At 44.0% G+C, this 20394-nt stretch overlaps 1 protein-coding gene across 1 annotated transcript in view; it reads right to left on the bottom strand.

The window, feature by feature from the left end:
- Positions 1-2741: 2741 nt before the first annotated feature.
- The window catches only part of KLHL4 (kelch like family member 4), a 344793-nt gene continuing 327140 nt past the window's right edge, over positions 2742-20394 (bottom strand). Inside the window, exons 9-11 of the mRNA XM_030209452.1 lie at positions 15617-15829; positions 8991-9162; positions 2742-3111 (exon numbers count right to left, since the gene is read on the bottom strand). Coding sequence (XP_030065312.1) covers positions 3052-3111; positions 8991-9162; positions 15617-15829 — 445 coding nt within the window. The 3' untranslated portion in view covers positions 2742-3051. The remainder of the gene's footprint in view (positions 3112-8990; positions 9163-15616; positions 15830-20394) is intronic.

Below are 20394 nucleotides of genomic sequence, written 5' to 3'. Positions count from 1 at the left end.
TCTAGGTGTCATCAGTAATGATTAGGAAAAGAATGGAAAGCAAAAATGAGAATGTAATAATGCCTTTGTATTGCCCCATGGTGCGATCGCACCTTGAATACTGTGTGCAATTCTGCTCTCCGCATCTCAAAAAAGATATAGTGGAATTAGATGTGGGAAAACCCACATAAGGGCACGATAAGGCTACTTTTTACCACAGCTTAATTAAAGGACTGCTGTGCCCCTTATTTATGTTAGCATGTGGTAAAATAGCTGCACTAACAGAGTAGCACAGGAACGTCTAAAATCTGCTCCAAACACGCGTTCTCCAACAAAAATTAAAAAATTAATTTTTAGCATGCGGTTAGCTCGCCCCCTGATTTGGAACTTACAGCAGGATGCCTGAGCTCATCCCACGGTAAACCATTTTAAGCTGCAGTAAAAATGTGCTAGCACTTATCGCAGCTTAGGAAAAGGATCCCATTGTTATTAACATGAGCTACCATTAAGATGTGTTCTTTTACCACTAATATACGCTGTTTTAGCACAGGTCCCATTTTATGCATTGAGGCCTAGTTAGTAACGGGAGTTAATAGTAAAGTAAGACATCTTTGGGGGAAGTGATCAATGTAGGCTGCCTTTAAGACATGTTATTTCACTAGTAGCTCCTATTATTAGTAACTAGGTTTCACTGCATACAATGGAACCTGTGCTAAAATAGCACAAGTTAATGTTAAAATAACATATCCTAATGGTAGCCCACACTGAGCCTTTTCCTCTTAAGATGGAAGAGTTAGAATGTTTGACAGTAAATGAAGAGTTTGGCATAATAGGTATCTCAGAGAGGTGGTGGAAAAGAGGACAACCAATGGAACATTGTGATACCATGGTACAAATTATAGCAATGGATCAAATTGGTGTTTGTTTCTAGAGAATACTAAGAAGGGTTCAATAAAAAATGTAATCTAGAAAAAATGGAGGCCAAGCTAGATACCTCTTCATGCTCAGTGACTTCAGAAGATCTTGAAACACGTAAAAGTGAATATGATGCAGATCTCAGAGCCAAGCTGTACTACTGGTGAATTGAACATCTCTGATTAGAACACTGCTATCCTTTTAAAAGGGATATGCATTAGGAATGGGCCGTCATTTGCAATGACATGGGAAACATTAACAATGTGTCCCATATTGAACTAAATTCTATAAATGGTGCCAAAGAAATCAGCATGCTGGGGAAAAAATGTGCTTAGCGCTATTCTATAACACCTAATGTTAGGTGTAGTTTATAGAATACGCATAGCACCCAAACCTGTGACTAAATTTAGGTGTGACCATTTACGCCCATGCTCATTCAGGCATATTATATAACTGTGTGTGTACTTTCTAGAAATGCCCACAACCTGCCTATGCCCCTCCAATGGCCACACCCACTTTTGAGATGTATATATTAGAATTTATGAGCACAACTTTACAGAATATGTTTAGAAAGTTGTGCATGCAAATTATAATTAGTGCCAATTAGTGCCAATAATTACTTGTTAATGGTCACTTATCAGCACCAATTGGCTTGTTAAACAATTATATTGCTCGTGCAATTTATCCGCACTGCCATATTCAGGAGTCCTTTTATTAAGCTGTGGGGAAAAGGGCCCTGCGGTAGTGGCAGGGGACATTTTTCCTGCACGCCACTGTCCTTTTTAAAGCAGCAGGTAAAAAGCCACCCCCCCCAAAAAAAAATGGCCACGCAGTAAGATAACTCTTACCACATGGTCATGCAGCAGACAGCACTTACCGCCACCCATTGAGGTAGTAGTAAGGGCTTCAGCGGTAACCTGGCGGTAACTGCTGGGTTAGCACCACACTAGACAAAAATTATTTTCTGGGGAGCACCAGAAATGGCATGCGCTCAACCCAGAACTACCACCAGCGGCTGCATTGCCCCAGTTTTAGCATGCAGTAATCCCGTGTTGGGCTTACTGATGCTTTGTAATAGGACTGCTTAGAATCTTGGGGGGCTTGTGCATGTCATTAAAACCTAAAAATGGTCAGAAAAAGCACATACAAATATGTGTTTTTCATTTGCTAAAAATAATATGCACGCTTTTGAAAGAGGGTGCACTGTTTAGATAAAGGGCACATTCTTTCAAAACAGTGCACACTTTTCCCAATGCTGCACTATTGTACATATGCAAACCATCGCACAAGCATGAACACAGCACATGAGCATGCTATCACGAAATGAGCATGCAATATTTCAACAAGTGATAGTCTTTTTCCAAATAGTGTGCCCTCTTTCAAAACAGTGTGTACTCAAGCCTTTGCACTCGGGACAAAGAAAAAATGGCCAACAAAAACAATCTAAATAAACATCTCTGAAAACTACAGGGGATATTGACTCAAAACATTTTTCCAAGCTGCTCATTCCTAGTATGTATCAGGCGGCCTTAACTCTTATGAAATTCACTGGATTTTCAGATATTATAAGGGAAATTTCCTCATATGCTTCTGATTCCACAAATATAGGAATCAAAGGGCTTCTTTAACAAAGCCGCACTAGCGATTCCCATGGAGCAAATGAGAGGAAGCCCATAGGAACTGAATGGATTTCCTCTCATTTGCCGAGCTGGAATTGCTAGCACAGCTTTGTAAAAGAAGTCCTAAATACTTAATCAAGTGCACTGCATGAATTATATGAATAAAAAAATGAATGCTATACCTCTTTTGGTGAATTTGCCATATATTTGCACACACCATATATTACATATATTTGATAGAACAGATACCAAACTACTTGTATGGTAGGCTTTAGAAATTTCATTAACCATACACAAAGTCTTGGAGCTGAAATGCATACTGTACAATAGTCTTTGCCATTACAAAAGTAATTTAAACATGATTTTATAAAATGTCCATTTTCCAAGAAGATAGAGTCCAATTTTTATATTCAAATTATATAAAGATTCAAGATGAAAACTTTCCAAACTTCATGATATATGCAGAGAGAATGAATGTAGGGTATACCACGTCTTGGATTTTTTTTCTTCCTCTTTTGTATCATTTTTGAGATAGACATCATGGCATCTTAATAACAACAATACAAGCTCCAGCTCTTCCAATATTGAGAGAGATATCCTATTGGTATGAAAAAAAAATTTTGTTAGTAACTAGCATTATTGCAAGTAAGGATGATTTTGCAATGAACCTGTGGAACAGCCTTCCGATGGAGATGGTGGGGATGAAAATTGTATCTGAATTCAAGGAAATTTGGTACAAGTACATAGGATCTATAAGGGAGAAGAACGAATAGGAGATTTCATGGATGGTAAGATTGGATAGGCTATATGGTCTTTATCTGCCTTCATTTTTCTCTGTTTCTATGCAACATTGTATCCTGTTGTGAGTTTATATCTTAATTATACATGAGGTGACCCTTTCTTGTTTATATGTTATAATACTGTATATTATGCATTGCAGTCCTGCAGGGATGTTCCATGGAGTGTTGTGTGTGTATTTGTTTTGATGACTGGAAGGATTGTTTCGAGACTGCATGGTAGAGGCCGATCGGATTTTGGTTTGGGTTTCAGATTTGACACCTAAACATGACCGAAATCTGGGTTAGAGTTTTGGCCAAAAATACCTGTGCATTTTCGGCTGAAATCTGAAACTCATTCCTCCACTCTTTGCAATCACTTCCCCCTCCCCTCTGCCGTGATCACTTCCCCGACCGCATCCCACCTGCCCTTGCTGGTTCCAATCGCAAAATGTCTGCTGAGACTTCCATTTAAATCTTTCTTCAGAGCAGGTATACATTTGTAAGAGAAAAGTTATGGGTATAGTTTGTGTGCCTCTTTTATCACTAAAACAGGTGCCTGTTTATATCTTTGACATAAGAACCTAGTTATAAAATTATGTCCCCTGTGTCTGTAAAAAATGCTTGGTAAATAGGCCTCTTAAAAAAAGCAGACAGATCATCAATATAGCATGAACAGATGAATACTAGACTTGGAGTAAGAATGTAAAAAGGGATGTGCTTTCATTAGAATGCATTGGTTTGTCTGGGCACCTAATAAAAAATGCACACAAAATTGATTGTACCTGCATAAACGTATGAATCTCCGAATGCATAATTGATGTGTTCTTTTAAAAAGTTCTAACATAAGCATATCTTGAGCTACTAAAGAAAAATGTGTGAGCAAAATCCAAATAAATATGGGGTTGATATTCAGCCAGTGACAGTGAACCCGCCATGTCCAGGGACAAGCATTGAATATCCTGGTTTATGTGGCCGGCTATCTCTTATGCGGTTAAGTGTGACTCGTATACAATCTGATTTGACCGTTAAACTGAGTAAGTCAAGTGCTGAGTATCAGCACTTAACCACATAACTGGTGACTATGTCCACAGGCCACCCATAAAATAACCGGTTTTGAGTTTAGTGTTCTGTGATGAAATTCAGAGGCACTAACCGAGTACCAATAACCTGCTCATTTGGACTTAGGATCTCAAGGCCTTGTGTTAACCCCTGTGGTGTTTAGCAGAACCTCAAATATTCTTTCAAAAGAGTTATTTCACTCGGACTCTTTGGGGCCCTTTTACTAAGGTGCATAGGCACCTATGTGCATCCAACGCGTGCCAAATTGGAACTACTGTATGACACTTACCCAGTGGAAATCGACAGTTTACGCGCACTGGTCGCTTACTGCCTGCTCAGCTTGTGAGACCTTATCGCTCAGTCAATGGATGGCAGTAAAGTCTCAGGCCAAAAATGGACGCGCACTGGTTTTAATTTTGCTGCAGGTCCATTTTTGGCCACAAAAAATGCCTTTTTTTCAGGCACACTGAATGACCTGCAAGTGTCCATAACACACACGTAGACCAGTGCAGGCCACTTTTAGGTGCACCTTAGTAAAAGGGCCCCTTTAATTGGTTTCTCTTGTACACGAAGGTTTGTGGAGCAAGATCTCCACTTGCATGTGATGAAAATGTCATGGAATGCTGCTCTTTTTCTGCACATGTAGGATTCTAAAATTGCTACTCCTACTTGAAATCCTGGCAGATACACATTTTTGGCACCCATATGCATATTTTACAAAAGACTCACTGGCTGATATTCTGCTTGTGGGAGACAGGCTGACTACATACCATAATCCATGCTCAGCCTGGATATTCAATGTCGGGCCGTTTCCAGTGACCAGCATTGCATATCCATTTTATTTTTATTTTTTATTTTTTTTTTTGGGGGGGGGGGGGGTGTTTGAACTTAAACAGTCAAGTATTCAGCACTGGCCAGTTAAGATTATAGTGGGCAAAGATAAGCCTGCTATTTGAGTGGTACGATTTGGCTGCCAAACTAAGGCAGCGATTATTTGTGGCTAGGCAGTTATATTGCACAACATAGCCGAGTAGCCTCTATCTGATGGATTCTATATAAAGCACCTAGAGATCCACACCAAAATCCAGCCGTATTCTAAAACAACACACATAAATTAATTGACTTAACAAAAAAGTCAGCATTGATAACAGCACTTAAGCAATAATAAGCACTAATTGGCAATAATTAGAATTTACACGCACAACTCGCTAAGCGTATTCTGTAATAAACTGCACCTAAATTCTAAAGCATGCACTTCAAAAGGGGCGTGGATATGGGCGGGAAAATGGGCATTCTGTGGGCGTTCCCAACTTTACGTGTGTAGTTATAGAATATAGCCCAGTGTGTGTAAATCTACAAACACGGGTTTATGCCACATTTTCATTGGTGTAAATGGAGGCATATAGTTTTAGGCGCTTGAACATCAAGTACGAGTATTCTATATAGTGTGCCTAAATCTAGGCGCAGCTTATACAATATGCTTAGGCGGAAATGTTTACCACGCAGATTTTTTTAGGCACCTTATATAGAATCTGGCCATATGCGCTAAGCAGTAATATTCAGCAGAGAAAACCAGATATCTTATACTGAATATTAGCACTTAAATGGTTAAGTGCTATTTAACCAGTCAGGAGCCATTTCTGTCCGGTTAAATAGCATTGAATATTAGCCGGTTTGTTTGGTACAGCCTTGTGTGTAATAATGGCCTGAGCATGTCCCAAATAGGTGTGTCTATTCCTAACTTTAAATAACTATGGGGTCCTTTTACTAAAGTGCGCTGAAAAATGGCCAGCACTATTGTAGGCGTGTGTATTGGATGCGCGCAGGTCCATTTTTCAGCACGCCTGCAAAAAAGCATTTTTTTTGGCCAGAAATGGACTTGCTGCAAAATAAAAATTGGTGTGTGCCCAGATTTGGGCCTGAGACCTTATTGCCACCCATTGACTTAGCGGTAAGGTCTCACGTGTTAACCAGGCAGTAATCGTCAGCGTGCTTACACTGCCAATTACCGCCCGGTTAGCACCATGCTGTAGATATTTTCTGCTGCACATATTGGATGCAAGTAAAAAATGGAATTACCACCCAGGCCCGGGTTGCAGGGTGGTAGTTCCAAATTGACGCATGTTGGACTCACGTAGGTGCCTACTTGCCTTGGTGAAAGGGCCACTATATAAGGTGGAGCATCACATGTCTGGAGCCATAGAGGGGCATAATCAAACAGGGGCGCCCATCTATAAGGGCGCCCATCTCTAGGGACGGCCCCGTAAAGAAGCGTACACGACAGATGGGTGGTCATCTTTCGATAATACGGTCGGGGATGGCCAAATCTCAACATTTGGACCACCCTTAGAGATGGCCGACATTGGTTTTTGCCTATAATGGAAACTAAGGGCGGCCATCTCAAAACCGGCCAAATCCAAGCCATTTGGTTGTGGAAGGAGCCAGCTTTTGTAGTGCACTGGTCCCCCTGACATGCCAGGACACCAACTGGGCACCCTAGGGACACTGCAGTGGACTTCACAAATTGATCCCAGGTGCATAGCTCCCTTACCTTGGGTGCTGAGCCCCCCAACCCCCCCCCCCCCAAACCCACTACAACTGTACAACACTACCATAGCCCTTAAAGGGTAACGGGGGGGTACCTAGATGTGGGTACAGTGGGTTTCGGGTGGGTTTTGGAGGGCTCCCATTTACCACCACAAGTGTAACAGGTGGGGGGATGGACCTGGGTCCGCATGCCTGAAGTGCACTGCAGTACCCACTAAACACTGCTCCAGGGAAATGCATAGTGCTGTGAAGGAGCTGGGTATGACATTTGAGGCTGGCATAGAGGCTGGCAAAAAAATGTTTTTTATATTTGTTTTGGGTGGGAGGGGGTTGGTGATCACTGGGGGAGTAAGGGGTCATCTGGTCAGTTTGGGTACCTTTTCAAGGCTTGGTCGTCAACAAAAAGTGACCAAGTAATGTCGGCCAAATGCTCGTCAGGGCCACCCTTCTTTTTTCCATTATCGGCCGAGGGTGCCCATCTCTTAACCATGCCTCCGTCCCGCCTTCGGTACACTGCCAACATGCCCCCTTGAACTTTGGTCGTCCCTGCGACGGAAAGCAGTTGAGGCCGGCCAAAATCGGCTTTCGATTATGCCAATTTGGCCGGCCCTGAGAGAAGTCCGCCCATCTCATGATTTGTGTTGTGAGATGGGTGCCCTTCTCTTTCAAAAATGAACTGGATAGTTGACTGGCATACACATACACAGATATTGTTTGATTAAAGCTTAGTTGAAAATCTTAGAGTGAATCCTTTTGGTTCAACTACTATGAATATTTAGATTGAATTATTTGTTCCTGCTGCCATGTACTTTTTACTTGACTAATGTGTACGATTATTCTCCTACTATAAAAAATTAACCTGTACTTTATATTCCCTTAGGCTATTAATTCTGAAATGAAAAGGCCATTAACTGCTGGGGCAGCACTTCTAAGAGTGTTTATTGTTGTTACAGATTATATTTTGTAATAAATCTCTAGGTGGCTTTAAATATATATCATTGAAGCAAAGCTGGGACACCCCTTACCCAGAAGATATTAGTAATTTTCAGAATATGAAGAGAGTAATTTTATAAATCATTGTTATACGTATAAATGTGCCCTTATTAAATTCCAGCTGAGGTAAAGCTACACTCGTACTTTGCAAGTAGGTGTGTGCAAGGGAAGACTTTGGATGCAACATGAGCAGGTTTGGTTGAAATGTGGGCAAAGTTCATCAGTATGCACAATCCTATGTTTGAGAACAGGTGTATGTTAGAGAATGACATGGGGACGTGGACCCGAAGTAACCACGGGGTTAGGGCAGGGACGGAGCCTACGGGGCAGGGACAAACTTTGTCCCCGTGTCATTTTCTACTTTGAAGCCTGTTAATGAACTGGACTGTTATTTATGATTGAGTGAAGCAGATGGCGTTATTTTGATTTTTTTTTTTTTTTTTTTTTTGGGGGGGGGGGGGGGGGGGGGGGAAACAAGCAAACAAGCTGGCTGCAATTAGTAAAATTTGCATGGGGAATCCTGTACATTCCTGCTACCAGCACATCTTCTAAGAAGACAAGTTGCTCGTTTTTTATTATTGTTTTCTATTTGTGATTGCACAGCATATTGTTCCTTTTCATACTTTAATAAAAAGATTTAAATATAAAATCATAAATGTTTGAGACTTCTGCAGATGAGGACAGAACCCATAGGACTGGGACAGGGACAGAATCTGCAGGGACAGGGCAAAGACGGAGACAAGGCCCTTGGGGATGGGATGGGGATGGAGACAGACCCTGCAGAGGCGGGGTAGGGCAGAGACAGAACCCATGGGGACAGGGAGAAACTTTGTCATTCTCTAGTGTAAGTATCTATGCCTTTAAAATCGGCATGATTTTTGTTGTTTAGGTGCCAACTTGCCTTCTTAAATCAGGCTTCTTATTATAAAAACATTCCTCAGAACGTGTAATATAGTTAGATATACCATTCCATTTACACACAGTCATTTTCATTCATTTATTTTCTTTATCAAGACACATTTAGAATGAAAAAAAAAATAGAGAATGCAAGAAATAGTAACTGTATTGCAAGTACGTGCAAGTACTGATCTGACATTACCTCTGTCCACTCATTAATCTGAGCATCATATGACTCAACAGTGGTCAGGTAAGAGTGTCCATCATATCCTCCCACAGCATACAACTTATCCCCAAGAGGACATATACCAACTGCATCTCGTGGCACACTTAGGGGAGCCACAGTTGTCCAGCTGTCTGTTTTTGGGTCATACCTATAACAGTTATGAAAATGTCTGTGAAATGCTTAGCTTTTTATTGAAAAACCTCTTTCTCTTCATTCATCTATCTATCTATCTATCTATCTATCTATCTATCTATCTATCTATCTATCTATCTATCTAAAGACCCTTTTACTAAAACACAGTAAGGTCTGCAGTTGTTACCAGGTGCAGGTGCTGTGGCTTAACATGGGACTTCACTGTGGGGTTCCTGCAAATTTAATTCAACAAGGATTAAGGGGACCTTTTACTAAGCTGCGTAGGCACCTATGTGCGCCCAATGCATGCCAAATTGGAGTTACCGCCTGGTTACCGGGTGGCCCTTGCGGTAATTTCGATTTTGGCGTGCTTCCGCTACTTGCATCTAAGAAATATTTTTTTTATTTTCTGACATGCGTACACCATTACCGCCCAGTTACCACGTGAGACCTTATCGCTAGATCGATGGCTTGCGGTAAGGTCTCAGACCCAAAATGGACAAGCGGCAATTTTCATTTTGCCACATGTCCATTTTTGGCAAAAATTTTATAAAGGCATTTTTTGTAGGTGCGCTAAAAAATAATTCTGTGCCCGCCCAAAACATGTGTCTACACTACCACAGGCCATTTGTCAGCACGCCTTAGTAAAAGGACCCCTGAGAGCGTTCCCAGCATTTTTCATTACTGGTGCCACATCAGGGACTTTATACGCCACACTACGAAATGAGCTTTGCTCACCCTTACATGGGCCTTTCCCACGTGCCATGCCTATTTCTAGAGCAGTCATCAAAAGGGCTTTTTACAATTTTTCATTAACGATCTTGTGCTAATGTTAGCATTAGCATGTAGCCAGTTTAAAAAAACCCAAAACAAGAGGAGCACTTACTGCCTCCTATTTAAGAGACATTAAGGGCTCTCGCATTGTGGACCTACTAACCAGTCGTACGATGGACATGTGCATTCACTAGCTGTTTAGCACATCCACTCCAATTCTCTACTCCTGACATGCCCCCACCAAAGATGGCAAAACTAATGTAGAATGCTTTAGCATCCCGCATTAGGCCACTTTTGCTTCATCGCTGTTAGTGGTTAGTAAAAGGGCCACTACATTTGCAGCAACTATGCAGTACTTTGCTTGGAGTTAGTGCAGCAGCATTTAGGGACCCTTTTACAAAGGCACACTGAAAAATGGCCTGTGATAATGTAGAGACGCGTTTTTGGGTGCACATAGAATCATTTTTCAGCACACCTGTAAAAACTGCCTTTTTAAACTTTTTGCCAAAAGTGGACGTGCAGCAAAATGAAAACTGCTGCGCCTCCATTTTGGGTCTGAGACCTTACCGCCAGCCGTTGACCTAGCAGTAAAGAATCCGGGTGGTAATGACCTACGTGTGGCAAATGCCACTTGGTGTGCGTCTGTTACGCGCGACCGAAAATAAAAAAAATATTTCTCAGACGCACGTATCAGACGTGTGCCAAAAATGAAATTACCGCAAGAGCCACGCAGTAGCTGGGCTGTAATTCCATTTTGGCGTGTGTTGGGCGTGCGTAGATGCTTATGCGGCTTAGTAAAAGGGCCCCTAAGTATCTCATGTTTAGGAGGCAGTAAGTGGTCGGATCATAATAACAAAAGTACTAATTAGCACATGGAATTTACAGTGTGCTAACTACAAGAAAATACCTTCCATTTTCATTCTTCACCCAAGGCAAGCTTCCTAACAGAAAAATAACACCCCTGGATTCAATAAAGGGTGCCCAATTATTCATACCCACATTTGGACATGATCTCAAGATGTGTGCGCAACTTGATTGATTAATGAGTCAATTCACATTAATAATTAGATGCTAACAATCAATTATTGATAATTGGCACAGATTAGGGGTTGCACGTGCATCTGGCTGTTTGCTATTCTATAAGCCTGGGTACCTAAATCCAAGAGGGGGTGCGGCCATGGCAGGGGCATGGGCAGGTCAGAGAAATTCTCAAAAGATGCACGCAGTGTTATAGAATTCTGGGGATATGTGTCTAACGTGCACAACAGGATTTACACCAGGTTTCAGCTGGCATAAGTCCTCGTGCCCAAAGCTGGAGCAGGAATCCCTGCTAAGAGGGAAATTCTATATATGGCACCTAGAAAATCCACGCAGAAAACATTTCCACCTAAGCATATTCTATAAGGGGCGCCTATATTTAGGCACAATATATAGAATACGCTTAATTGATATTTTAGTGCTTAAAACTACACACCTCCTTTTATACCAATGAAAACGTGGCATAAATCCCGGTGCATAGATTTAGGCACATTTGTCCATATTCTATAACAATGCATGTGAATTTTAGAACACCCATGGAACGCCCATTTCCCTGCTTATAACCACACCCCTTTTTGCCTGCATGCATTAGAATTTTGGCACAGTGCGTTACAGAATACGCTTATCAAGTTATGCATGTAAATTCTAATTATTACTAATTAATGCACATTATTGCTTGTTAAGTGCTTTTAACAATGCTAATTTGCTTGTTAAGCCAATTAAGTTATGTGTGTTGTTATATAATAAGCTTGGATTTCAGCATGGAACGCTAGGTGCACTATATAGCAGTGGCGTAGCTACGTGGGGCCTGAGGGGGCCGGGGCCCCCGCAGATTCACCCCAGGACCCCCCTCCCGGCGAACCCGCCCCCCGCCGCCGCCTACCTTTACTTTTGCTGGCGGGGGATCCCACTCCCCGCCAGCTGACGTCTTCTCAGTCCTTCCTGCACTTCAATTTGTTTGCTGACGTCCTGCACGTAATTGTACGTGCAGGACGTCAGACTCAGAGAATTCTCTGAGTCTGACGTCCTGCACGTACAACGTGCAGGACGTCAGCAAACAAATTGAAGAGCGGGAAGCGACTAAGAAGAAGACGTCGGCTGGCGGGGAGTGGGATCCCCCGCCAGCAAAAGTAAAGGTAGGCTGCAGCGGCGGCGGGTTCGCGGCGGGAGGGGGGGCGGCAATGTCGGCGGTGGGGGGGCGGCGCCGGGGGGAGGGCTAAAATGTGCCCCCTCCCCCCGGGCTCTGGACCCCTCTCCCACGGAAGGCTGGCTACGCCCCTGCTATATAGAATCCAGGGGTAAGTGCTATTCTATACAGGGTGCTCATCCTGGAGTGCCTTTTATAGAATAGCGCTAACTGCCAATTCCTTCTGCCACCTATTTTTCAGTGCCATTTACTGAATCTGGCCCTAAAGGCACAGAATTTTCACTCAATTATTTGTATGCTTGAATCTCTCAAAGTATTAAAAACTGAAAGTCTTCATGCCACTAGAGGACTCTCTAGGTATAAAAATGCAGAGTTTGGATATATCAGTGTGTTTTGGATTCTGGAGAGAATCTATTTGTCACATTATGAAAAATGTCATGATTTTTCTGGCATCAGTTGCTTGCAGTAACAATGATTTTTATCTCTTACTAATTCTGCAACTGACAGGAAGAACCTCTAAATTTTGGGATTTTTATGTCATTAATAGTGCATACTTTTAAATAACATTGCACATCATTATTTGTGAATAAACGCACTGTTGAAAAATAGAGGGACCCATTTACTAAGCTGCAGTAAAAAGTAGCCTGCAGTTGTGCGAGTGTGTCTTTTGGGCACACGCTGGGCCATTTTTTTTACTGTGTCTAGGAAAAAGGGCCTTTTTTTAATGGAAATGAGCTAAAATTGGAACCAGCACACATCTGTTTTCATCTGAGATCTTACCACCACCTAGTGGTAAGATCTCACATGCTACCTGCACAGTAAGTGTGTAGCACATGCCAACTGCCATTTATTTATTTTGTTACATTTGTACCCTGTGCTTTCCCACTCATGGCAGGCTCAATGTGGCTTACATGTACTTATTTGTACCTGGGGCAATGGTGGGTTAAGTGACTTGCCCAGAGTCACAGGGAGCTGCCTGTGCCTGAAGTGGGAATTGAACTCAGTTCTCCAGGACCAAAGTCCACCACCCTAACCACTAGGCCACTCCTCTCCCCCTACTCTGCTGGGTAGGAGCTTCATGGTAGAAAATAGAAAACATTTTCTACCATGTGTTTTTGGCGTATGCCAAATTTGGAATTACTGCTCAGGGCACACAGTTGCAGGGCGATAATGCCAATTTGGCACACCCTGGACGTGCGTAGGCTCTTACACTCCTTTATTAAAGGGCCTCAGAGTGCTCTGTTGTGCAATATTACCTCTTAAACAAACAAAAAAAAAAGAAATCCATTAACAACTTGGGAAAATCATAGGCGTAGTTTGACTGTTTCATTTGGGGGGGGGGGGCAAAGGATGGGTGGAGCATATTAGCATATGGGAGGAGCTTATTAGCATATTCATTTGCATATATACATATGCAAATGAATATGCTAATATGGAGGAAGGAATTGAAATTTACAGGCAAAATATCACAGATGCACATTTCAAAAAGCTGACATATTTCAATTAATAAATTCTGAATAAAATACTTGTATCTACCTTTGTTGTCTGATCATTTAGTTTTTCTATTCGCTTTGGTCCCAATGTCTTGTTTTATGCAGTGTCTTCTTTCCAGTAGGCTTCCCTCTGCTCCCCACCCTCCGAGTCCCATCCATCTCTTGCTCCTTCCCTCTGCTCCCCACCCCTCCCAGTCCCATCCATCTTCTATTCCTTCCCTCTGCTCACCATCCCTCCGTCCCATCCATCTTCTGCTCCTTCCCTTTGCTGTGCCTGACCTGTCCCAATCCCATCCATCTCCTGGTCCTTCCCTCTGCTCCCCACCCCTCCCAGTCCAATCCATCTCCTGGTCTTTCCCTCTGCTCCCAGTCCCATCCATCTCTTGCTCCTTCCCTCTGCTCCCCACCCCTCCCAGTCCAATCCATCTCCTGGTCCTTCCCTCTGCTCCCAGTCCCATCCATCTCTTGCTCCTTCCCTCTGCTCCCCACCCCTCCCAGTCCCATCCATCTTCCATCTGCTGCCCCCCCCCCCCCCCGCGAGGTCCAAGATCGTGACTCCATCTACCCCCTCTCTTCCTCCCTCCCTCCCTCCGGCGCAGGCAGCAGTCTTTTCCAGCGTTCCTGGCAGTGGTAGCGATGTACACGCTGCCTTCGGTCTGCCCCGGAAGCCTTCTCTTCAAGTTCCTGTTCCCACCTATGCGGGAACAGGAACTTGAAGAGAAGGCTTCGGGGCAGAGTCAAAGGCAGCGTGTACAACGCTACCGCTGCCAGGAACGCTGGAAAAGACTGCTGCCTGCGCCGGAGGGATGGAGGAAGAGAGAGGGGTAGACAGACACGCTCCTCTCCGTCCGCTTGGCTTCCCTGCCCTCTCTGTCTGCGTCCAGCCCGAAAGGAAATGACGTCAGAGGAAGGCGGGACGCAGACAGAGAGGGCAGGGAAGCCAAGCGGACGGAGAGGAGCGCGTGCCTGCTTGTTTTTGGGTTTTTTTAACTACTGGCGCGGCGGCGCCTCATCGTCGTTTGGGGGGGGCATTGCCCCCCTCGCCCCCCCAGTCTACGCCCATGGGGAAAATGTACATTTTTGACCTGCTCACCTGTAATATTTAGCACCACAATCTAAATGGATAGCGGCACTGATTATATAGGTTACATTGAACATTTTGGGGTCCTTTTGCCAAACAATGGTAAAATGTTGCCTTATACAAGTCATTCCCGTGCGTCTACATTAGTGTGTGACCATTAGCATTTGATTCCCTACCACCTCCTGTTTTGTAGGTGGTGAGAACTCACACGCTAATGTGCCACGTAACAACCAGGAACTACCACCAGGCCAATACGGGTGTTGGCAGTAGTTCCACCCCCAGAACGCGGCATTTCCACAGGGGGATTACCAGGCAGTAATTGGGCAGCGCTGCATGCTGCTGGGTTAGCGCAGGAGCCCTTCCCCCACCTCAGTGGGTGGCAGTAAGTACTTCCTCCAAAATGGCCGCACGGCAAGTGCAAACCTACCGCACATCCATTTCTTTTTCGGGGCTTTTTACCCACTGCGGTAAAAGGGGCCCTGGCGAGCAACAGAAATGGCCGCTGCCGCTAGTGCAAGGCCCCTTTACCGCAGCTTAGTAAAAGGGCCCCTAAACCTGCACTACTCAGTTAGCACGAGGCAATGTAACTGCGTTGATTAGCACAGAACATGTCCACTCTCTGCCCCAGACACACCCCCTGAGCCAAAAAAATAAAAGCTATTTTTTTAGCATGTGGGTAGCGTGCACACGTGGCAAAATTACCATGGGTTGCCACAGCACACCCTGCAAAACACCATATTTTACTGTAGTAAGCTTTGCAAAAGGACTCCTGAGACAGCCCCAGCTGAAAACTGGCTCATGTGTTAATACATATCAATGACTGATGTTAGTGTACTTTAGGATGTCAACCTCTTGGAGCATAGATTTACTATCCAAATAAAACAGAAGTTTTCATGTTCTTGTGAAAAGACTTTTCAAAAATCTCAATTATCCGTACCTTTCAACACAGTCTGAAAGCCTTGAACAGTGATTTGAAGCCGGGGCATCGTGCCCTCCTACAGCATACAAAAATCCATTGTAAGCAGCGACACCCACTCCTCCTCTTCTTTTCGACATCGATGCACACATACTCCACTTATTAGTATGAGGATCAAAACATTCCATAGATTTTAGGCAGGAGCTGCCATCTCTCCCACCGACAGCATAAAGTCTGCAATAAAATTCCATGAATATAGTTAAGCATTACTCATAGTCTACAAATATTTTTTCTTTGAAAATATAAGCTGGCATGCATGGTTTTAATTTAATTGAGATTAATAAATCTATCTGGATAGAATTATTGAAACATATTTGATTTTTCAATTAGAACAGAACTTCTAATTGAAAAATCAAAAATGTTTCAATAATTCTATCCAGAGATTTATTAATCTGAATTGGGTTTTAACAGGTCTATTCAGAAAGCACAAGCTAATGTAATAAGAGCAACAAAGTATTATGCTCCTAACTCCCCTCCCCCCTTTTACAAAGCCAGACTAGCGGCTGCTGGTGCGGTAATGCCGACACAGCCCATTTACGCCTGTGTTTACAAAGGTGCACTATAGGCGCGTTAGCATTTTTAATGCACGTTAAATGCTATCAGAATGTATTGGCGTGTTAGCGTTTAATGCCCCTTAACTTTATAGGCGCGTTAAAAAATGCTATCACGCCTTAGTAAACATACCCCTTAAAGTGAAAGCACTGTGTCGGCATTACTGCCCAGTAGCTGCTAGCAAAGCTTTGTAAAAGGGGGTTTTGAGAGTTATGCTCCTAAATTAGCCTCTTTGAAAATTTACTAGGGCTGAGTACCTAAATATATACTCAAAATTTCACTGAGGGGTCCTTTTACTGAGCTGTGTTAGGTGCTAATGCATATTAATGCAGCAAAAAGAAAATCCTAATGCAGGATGCGCCAGGGGCGTAGCCAGACTTCAGGGGAGGGGGGTCCAGAGCCAAAGGTAAGGGAGCACATTTTAGCCCCTCCCAGCGCCGCCGACCCCCCTGTCATTGCCGACCCCCCTGCCGATCCCGCCGACTCCCTGCCATTGCCAAGCCCCCCCCCGCCGTCGCCACCGGCGCCACCGCTGCCACCACCACCAACTTTGACGACCCCTGCTGCCGACCCTCTCGACCCCTTCTCCCACCGCCGACCCTCTCAACCCCCCCTCCTGCTGCCAATCCTCCCCCGCTGCCGCCATTGCCGTGGGCTACCTTTGCCGGTGGGGGACCACAATCCCCGCCAGCCGAGGTCCTCTTCTTCCCCCGAAGGCTTCGTTCTGTTTCTGACGTCCCCCGCTAGCAAAGGTAGCCCACGGCGGCAGTGGGGGAGGGTTGGTGGCGGGAGGGGGGGTCGAGAGGGTCGTCGCCGGGAGGGGGGTCGAGAGGGTCATCAGCAGGGGAGTCCAGGGCCAAATCTACGGGGGCCCAGGCCCCCCTGGACTCATGTAGCTATGCCACTGGGATGCGCAAATATGTTCCAAGTTAGTTTTGGGATATACATGTGCTAAGCACGTACTAATAATTGTTTTGCATTTTCTGGAGGGGGTGTGTCAGGTGCAGAGAGTGTGTGTTCCTGTGCTAAACAGTGCATCTACATTACTGTGTGCTAATTGATTAGAGCACAGATAGGACTATATTCTATATCACACCTAAAAAATCAGCGTTAAAATGAAATTCACCTAGGTTTATTCTATAGAATAAGCCTAAATTTCAGCACAGTTTATAGAATTTACATGCATCATGTTATAGAATATGCTTAGACAGTTCTGCATGTAAATTCTTATTAATGCTAATTAGTGTCAATAATTGATTGTTAAGTGGCAAATATCGGCACTGATCGGCTTGTTAACTAATTATTATTATTTATTATTATTTATTGCATTTGTATCCCATCTTTTTCCCACCTATTTGCAGGCTCAAAGTGGCTTACATAGTTTTGTTAACACAATTATTCTTGGATGTCAGGTACAATTATTGTTGTACAGAGATTAGTTAAGGGAAGAAGTAGAGAGTAGAAGGGAGGCATTTATTAGGTATAGTGAACGGTAGGTTTTCAGCATTGGATTAGTAATTAAGTTGCGTGCGCAAATCCAAACTTTGACTACATTTGAGCACAACTTAAGTCACACTGTATAGAATCTGGGACAAAATAGGTGGTGATAAGTGCTCCCATGGTAATTTTTAAAAATGGCTGCCTGCTCATGGCAGCATTAGCACATGGCTATCAGTGAAATAAACAGAAAATCAGGGTCATTATGACCACGGTAAAAATGGCCTTGACATGTGCGAATGACCCACGTATGGGCATGCTAAGGTCATTTGTTTATACAACTTAGTAAAAGGACCCCTAAACTGCTAAATTTAGGGGCATAAAAAGTGGGAAACAACAAGGGTGGATATAGAGTGAGGAAAAAAAAGGCTATGAGCTTACCACTAATTTTCAGCACTTGGCTCATAAATTTGGCTCATAAATATAGACAAATGAATGGTAGACTTAAATCAATATGCATAATGTTTAGGCTTAAGATGAATTTTCAGCTGAAAATAGAAGACTCTTAAGTTTGGCTAAAAAGAAGGCACACATTTAGAAGTATAAAACTAGAAGCTCCGCTTTTTTAATAGTAGGTCCATGATTTTTAAATACTGTACTACCAATGATGTTTTCAAAGTTTTTCCCCTTGAAAACGTGTTTGAACTACTGACGTAGGAGCCAGCTCTGTGGGTGCTGTGGATGCTTGAGCACCCCCAGTATTGAGCAAATTTCTTAACTGTGTCCAAGGAGAAAGAATTTGCATTGGGTTTAGCACCCCCAATAGTTTTAAAAAGTTGGCTCCCATGACTACTGATATATCTTAAGTTGACAATCTGAAGTTATATGTAATAATTTTCAACTCAGAGTTTAAATATAACTGTGAAACTGAAATGCAGCTGTGCTCTTTCAGCTCTTTCTCTGCTGCAGTGCTTCCCACCCCAGCCCTCATAATATACCCAGTTCATCAGGATTTCAAGATATCTACAATGAATATGCATGAGATAGATTTGCATGTGCTGCCTTCTTGGTAAGCAATTCTCTCCCATGCATTGTAACTGTAGATATCATGAAAACTGAACTGACTGGGTGTTCCCTGAGGACCAGGTTGAGAAACACTGCTCTGTTGGAGAGTATAGGCCTGACTGAACCCAGAATTTTGGGGTTTTGCCGAAACTGAATTTGTGACCGAAATCGGCCACTCGGTTTAGGTAGAAACAGAAACCAAAAATGGAAATACCTGAACCCCCCTACCCAACCAAAAAAGCCCATCCCCCCAGCAGCAGTGGTGGTGGCAGCCCCCTGCCTTTCCTGTGGCTACATACCCCCCTTTATTACCTCTGCCCTCTCCCACTGCCCGACACAGGTAGGCCCTCCCTGGGTCTACCTTAGGAATCCCTGGTGGTCTAGTGGTCTCTATGGGGGTAGAAATGAACCTCACTCATGCCTGCCCTGTGCACTGCTCCAATGAATCTGGCTGCTGAGACTTCCCACGGCATCCTCACTCACTCCTCACTAATTCCAACAACAAAATGTCTGCCAGGGCCTCCCATGGCAGCCATTTCCATTGGAGCAGTGCATAGGGCAGGAACAAGTGGGGTTTGCTACTGACCCCTACTACTACTACTACTACTTAGCATTTCTATAGCGCTGCCAGGGTTATGCAGCGCTGTACATGTTTAAACATGGGGAAGGACAGTCCCTGCTCAAGAGAGCTTGACCCCAAAGAGACTACAAGACCACCAGGGCTTCCTATGGTAGGCCAGGGAGGACCTACTGGTGTTGAGCAGGGGAGGGGGCCGGCCAGCAGCAAGCCTACTCAAATGACCAGACTTAACCTATGAACCCACTCTACACCACTCCTACCTCTCCTACCTCTACATCCCCTGCCCATTTCACCTATCTCAACCTATTTCCTAACAACCACATCTTACCTCTACTATTGCTACAGCTGTGTTCTTTCTGTGATACTATCCAGCTTATAATTGAAAGAGAAAAATGCCTATATTGCGACCCAAATCGGGAGGTGGGCGTTTTTCTCGCAAAGGCGCCCAAATCGGTATAATCGAAAGCCGATTTTGGGCGTTTCCAACTGCACTCTGTCGTGGAAACGAATAAAGTTGACGGGGGCGTGTCAGAGGCGTGTCGGAGGCGGGACTGGGGCGTGGTTATCAGCCGAGGAGAGATGGGCGTCTGTAGCTGGTAATCGAAAAAAAAAAAGGCGTTTTTACCACGATTTTGTGTCACTTTTTTGGACCCTTTTTTTTTCACGAACAAGTCCCAAAAAAGTGCCCCAACTGACCAGATGACCACTGGAGGGAATCAGGGATGACGTCCCCGGACTCCCCCAGAGGTCACTAACCCCCTCCCACCAAAAAAAACCCCACTTTAAAAACTTTTTCCCAGCCTGTATGCCAGCCTCAAATGCCGTACCCACCTCCATGACAGCAGAATGTATTCGATCCTCTCATAGCCTTTCCCTGGGTCAGATGTGGCTCTCGGGTGCACTACAGGGTCACATCAGCATTGCATTGTGGTGGGTGTAGGGTATTGGGCTCCGTGATTTCATTAGCTTGTGTTACAGTCTCACAATGTTGGTAGTTGGTAGGCTCTTCTCCCATGGTGCTTTTCCCCCTGCCTACTGGGTCAGAGTGTGCCCTGTTGTGTTTCCTGTTGTAGTCCATGCGGTAGTGGCCATTTTTGTAAGCCAG

This window comes from Microcaecilia unicolor, chromosome 7, assembly GCF_901765095.1.
Source record: "Microcaecilia unicolor chromosome 7, aMicUni1.1, whole genome shotgun sequence".
Lineage (NCBI taxonomy): Eukaryota > Metazoa > Chordata > Amphibia > Gymnophiona > Siphonopidae > Microcaecilia > Microcaecilia unicolor.
This window is presented reverse-complemented; position numbering and strand designations above follow the sequence as displayed.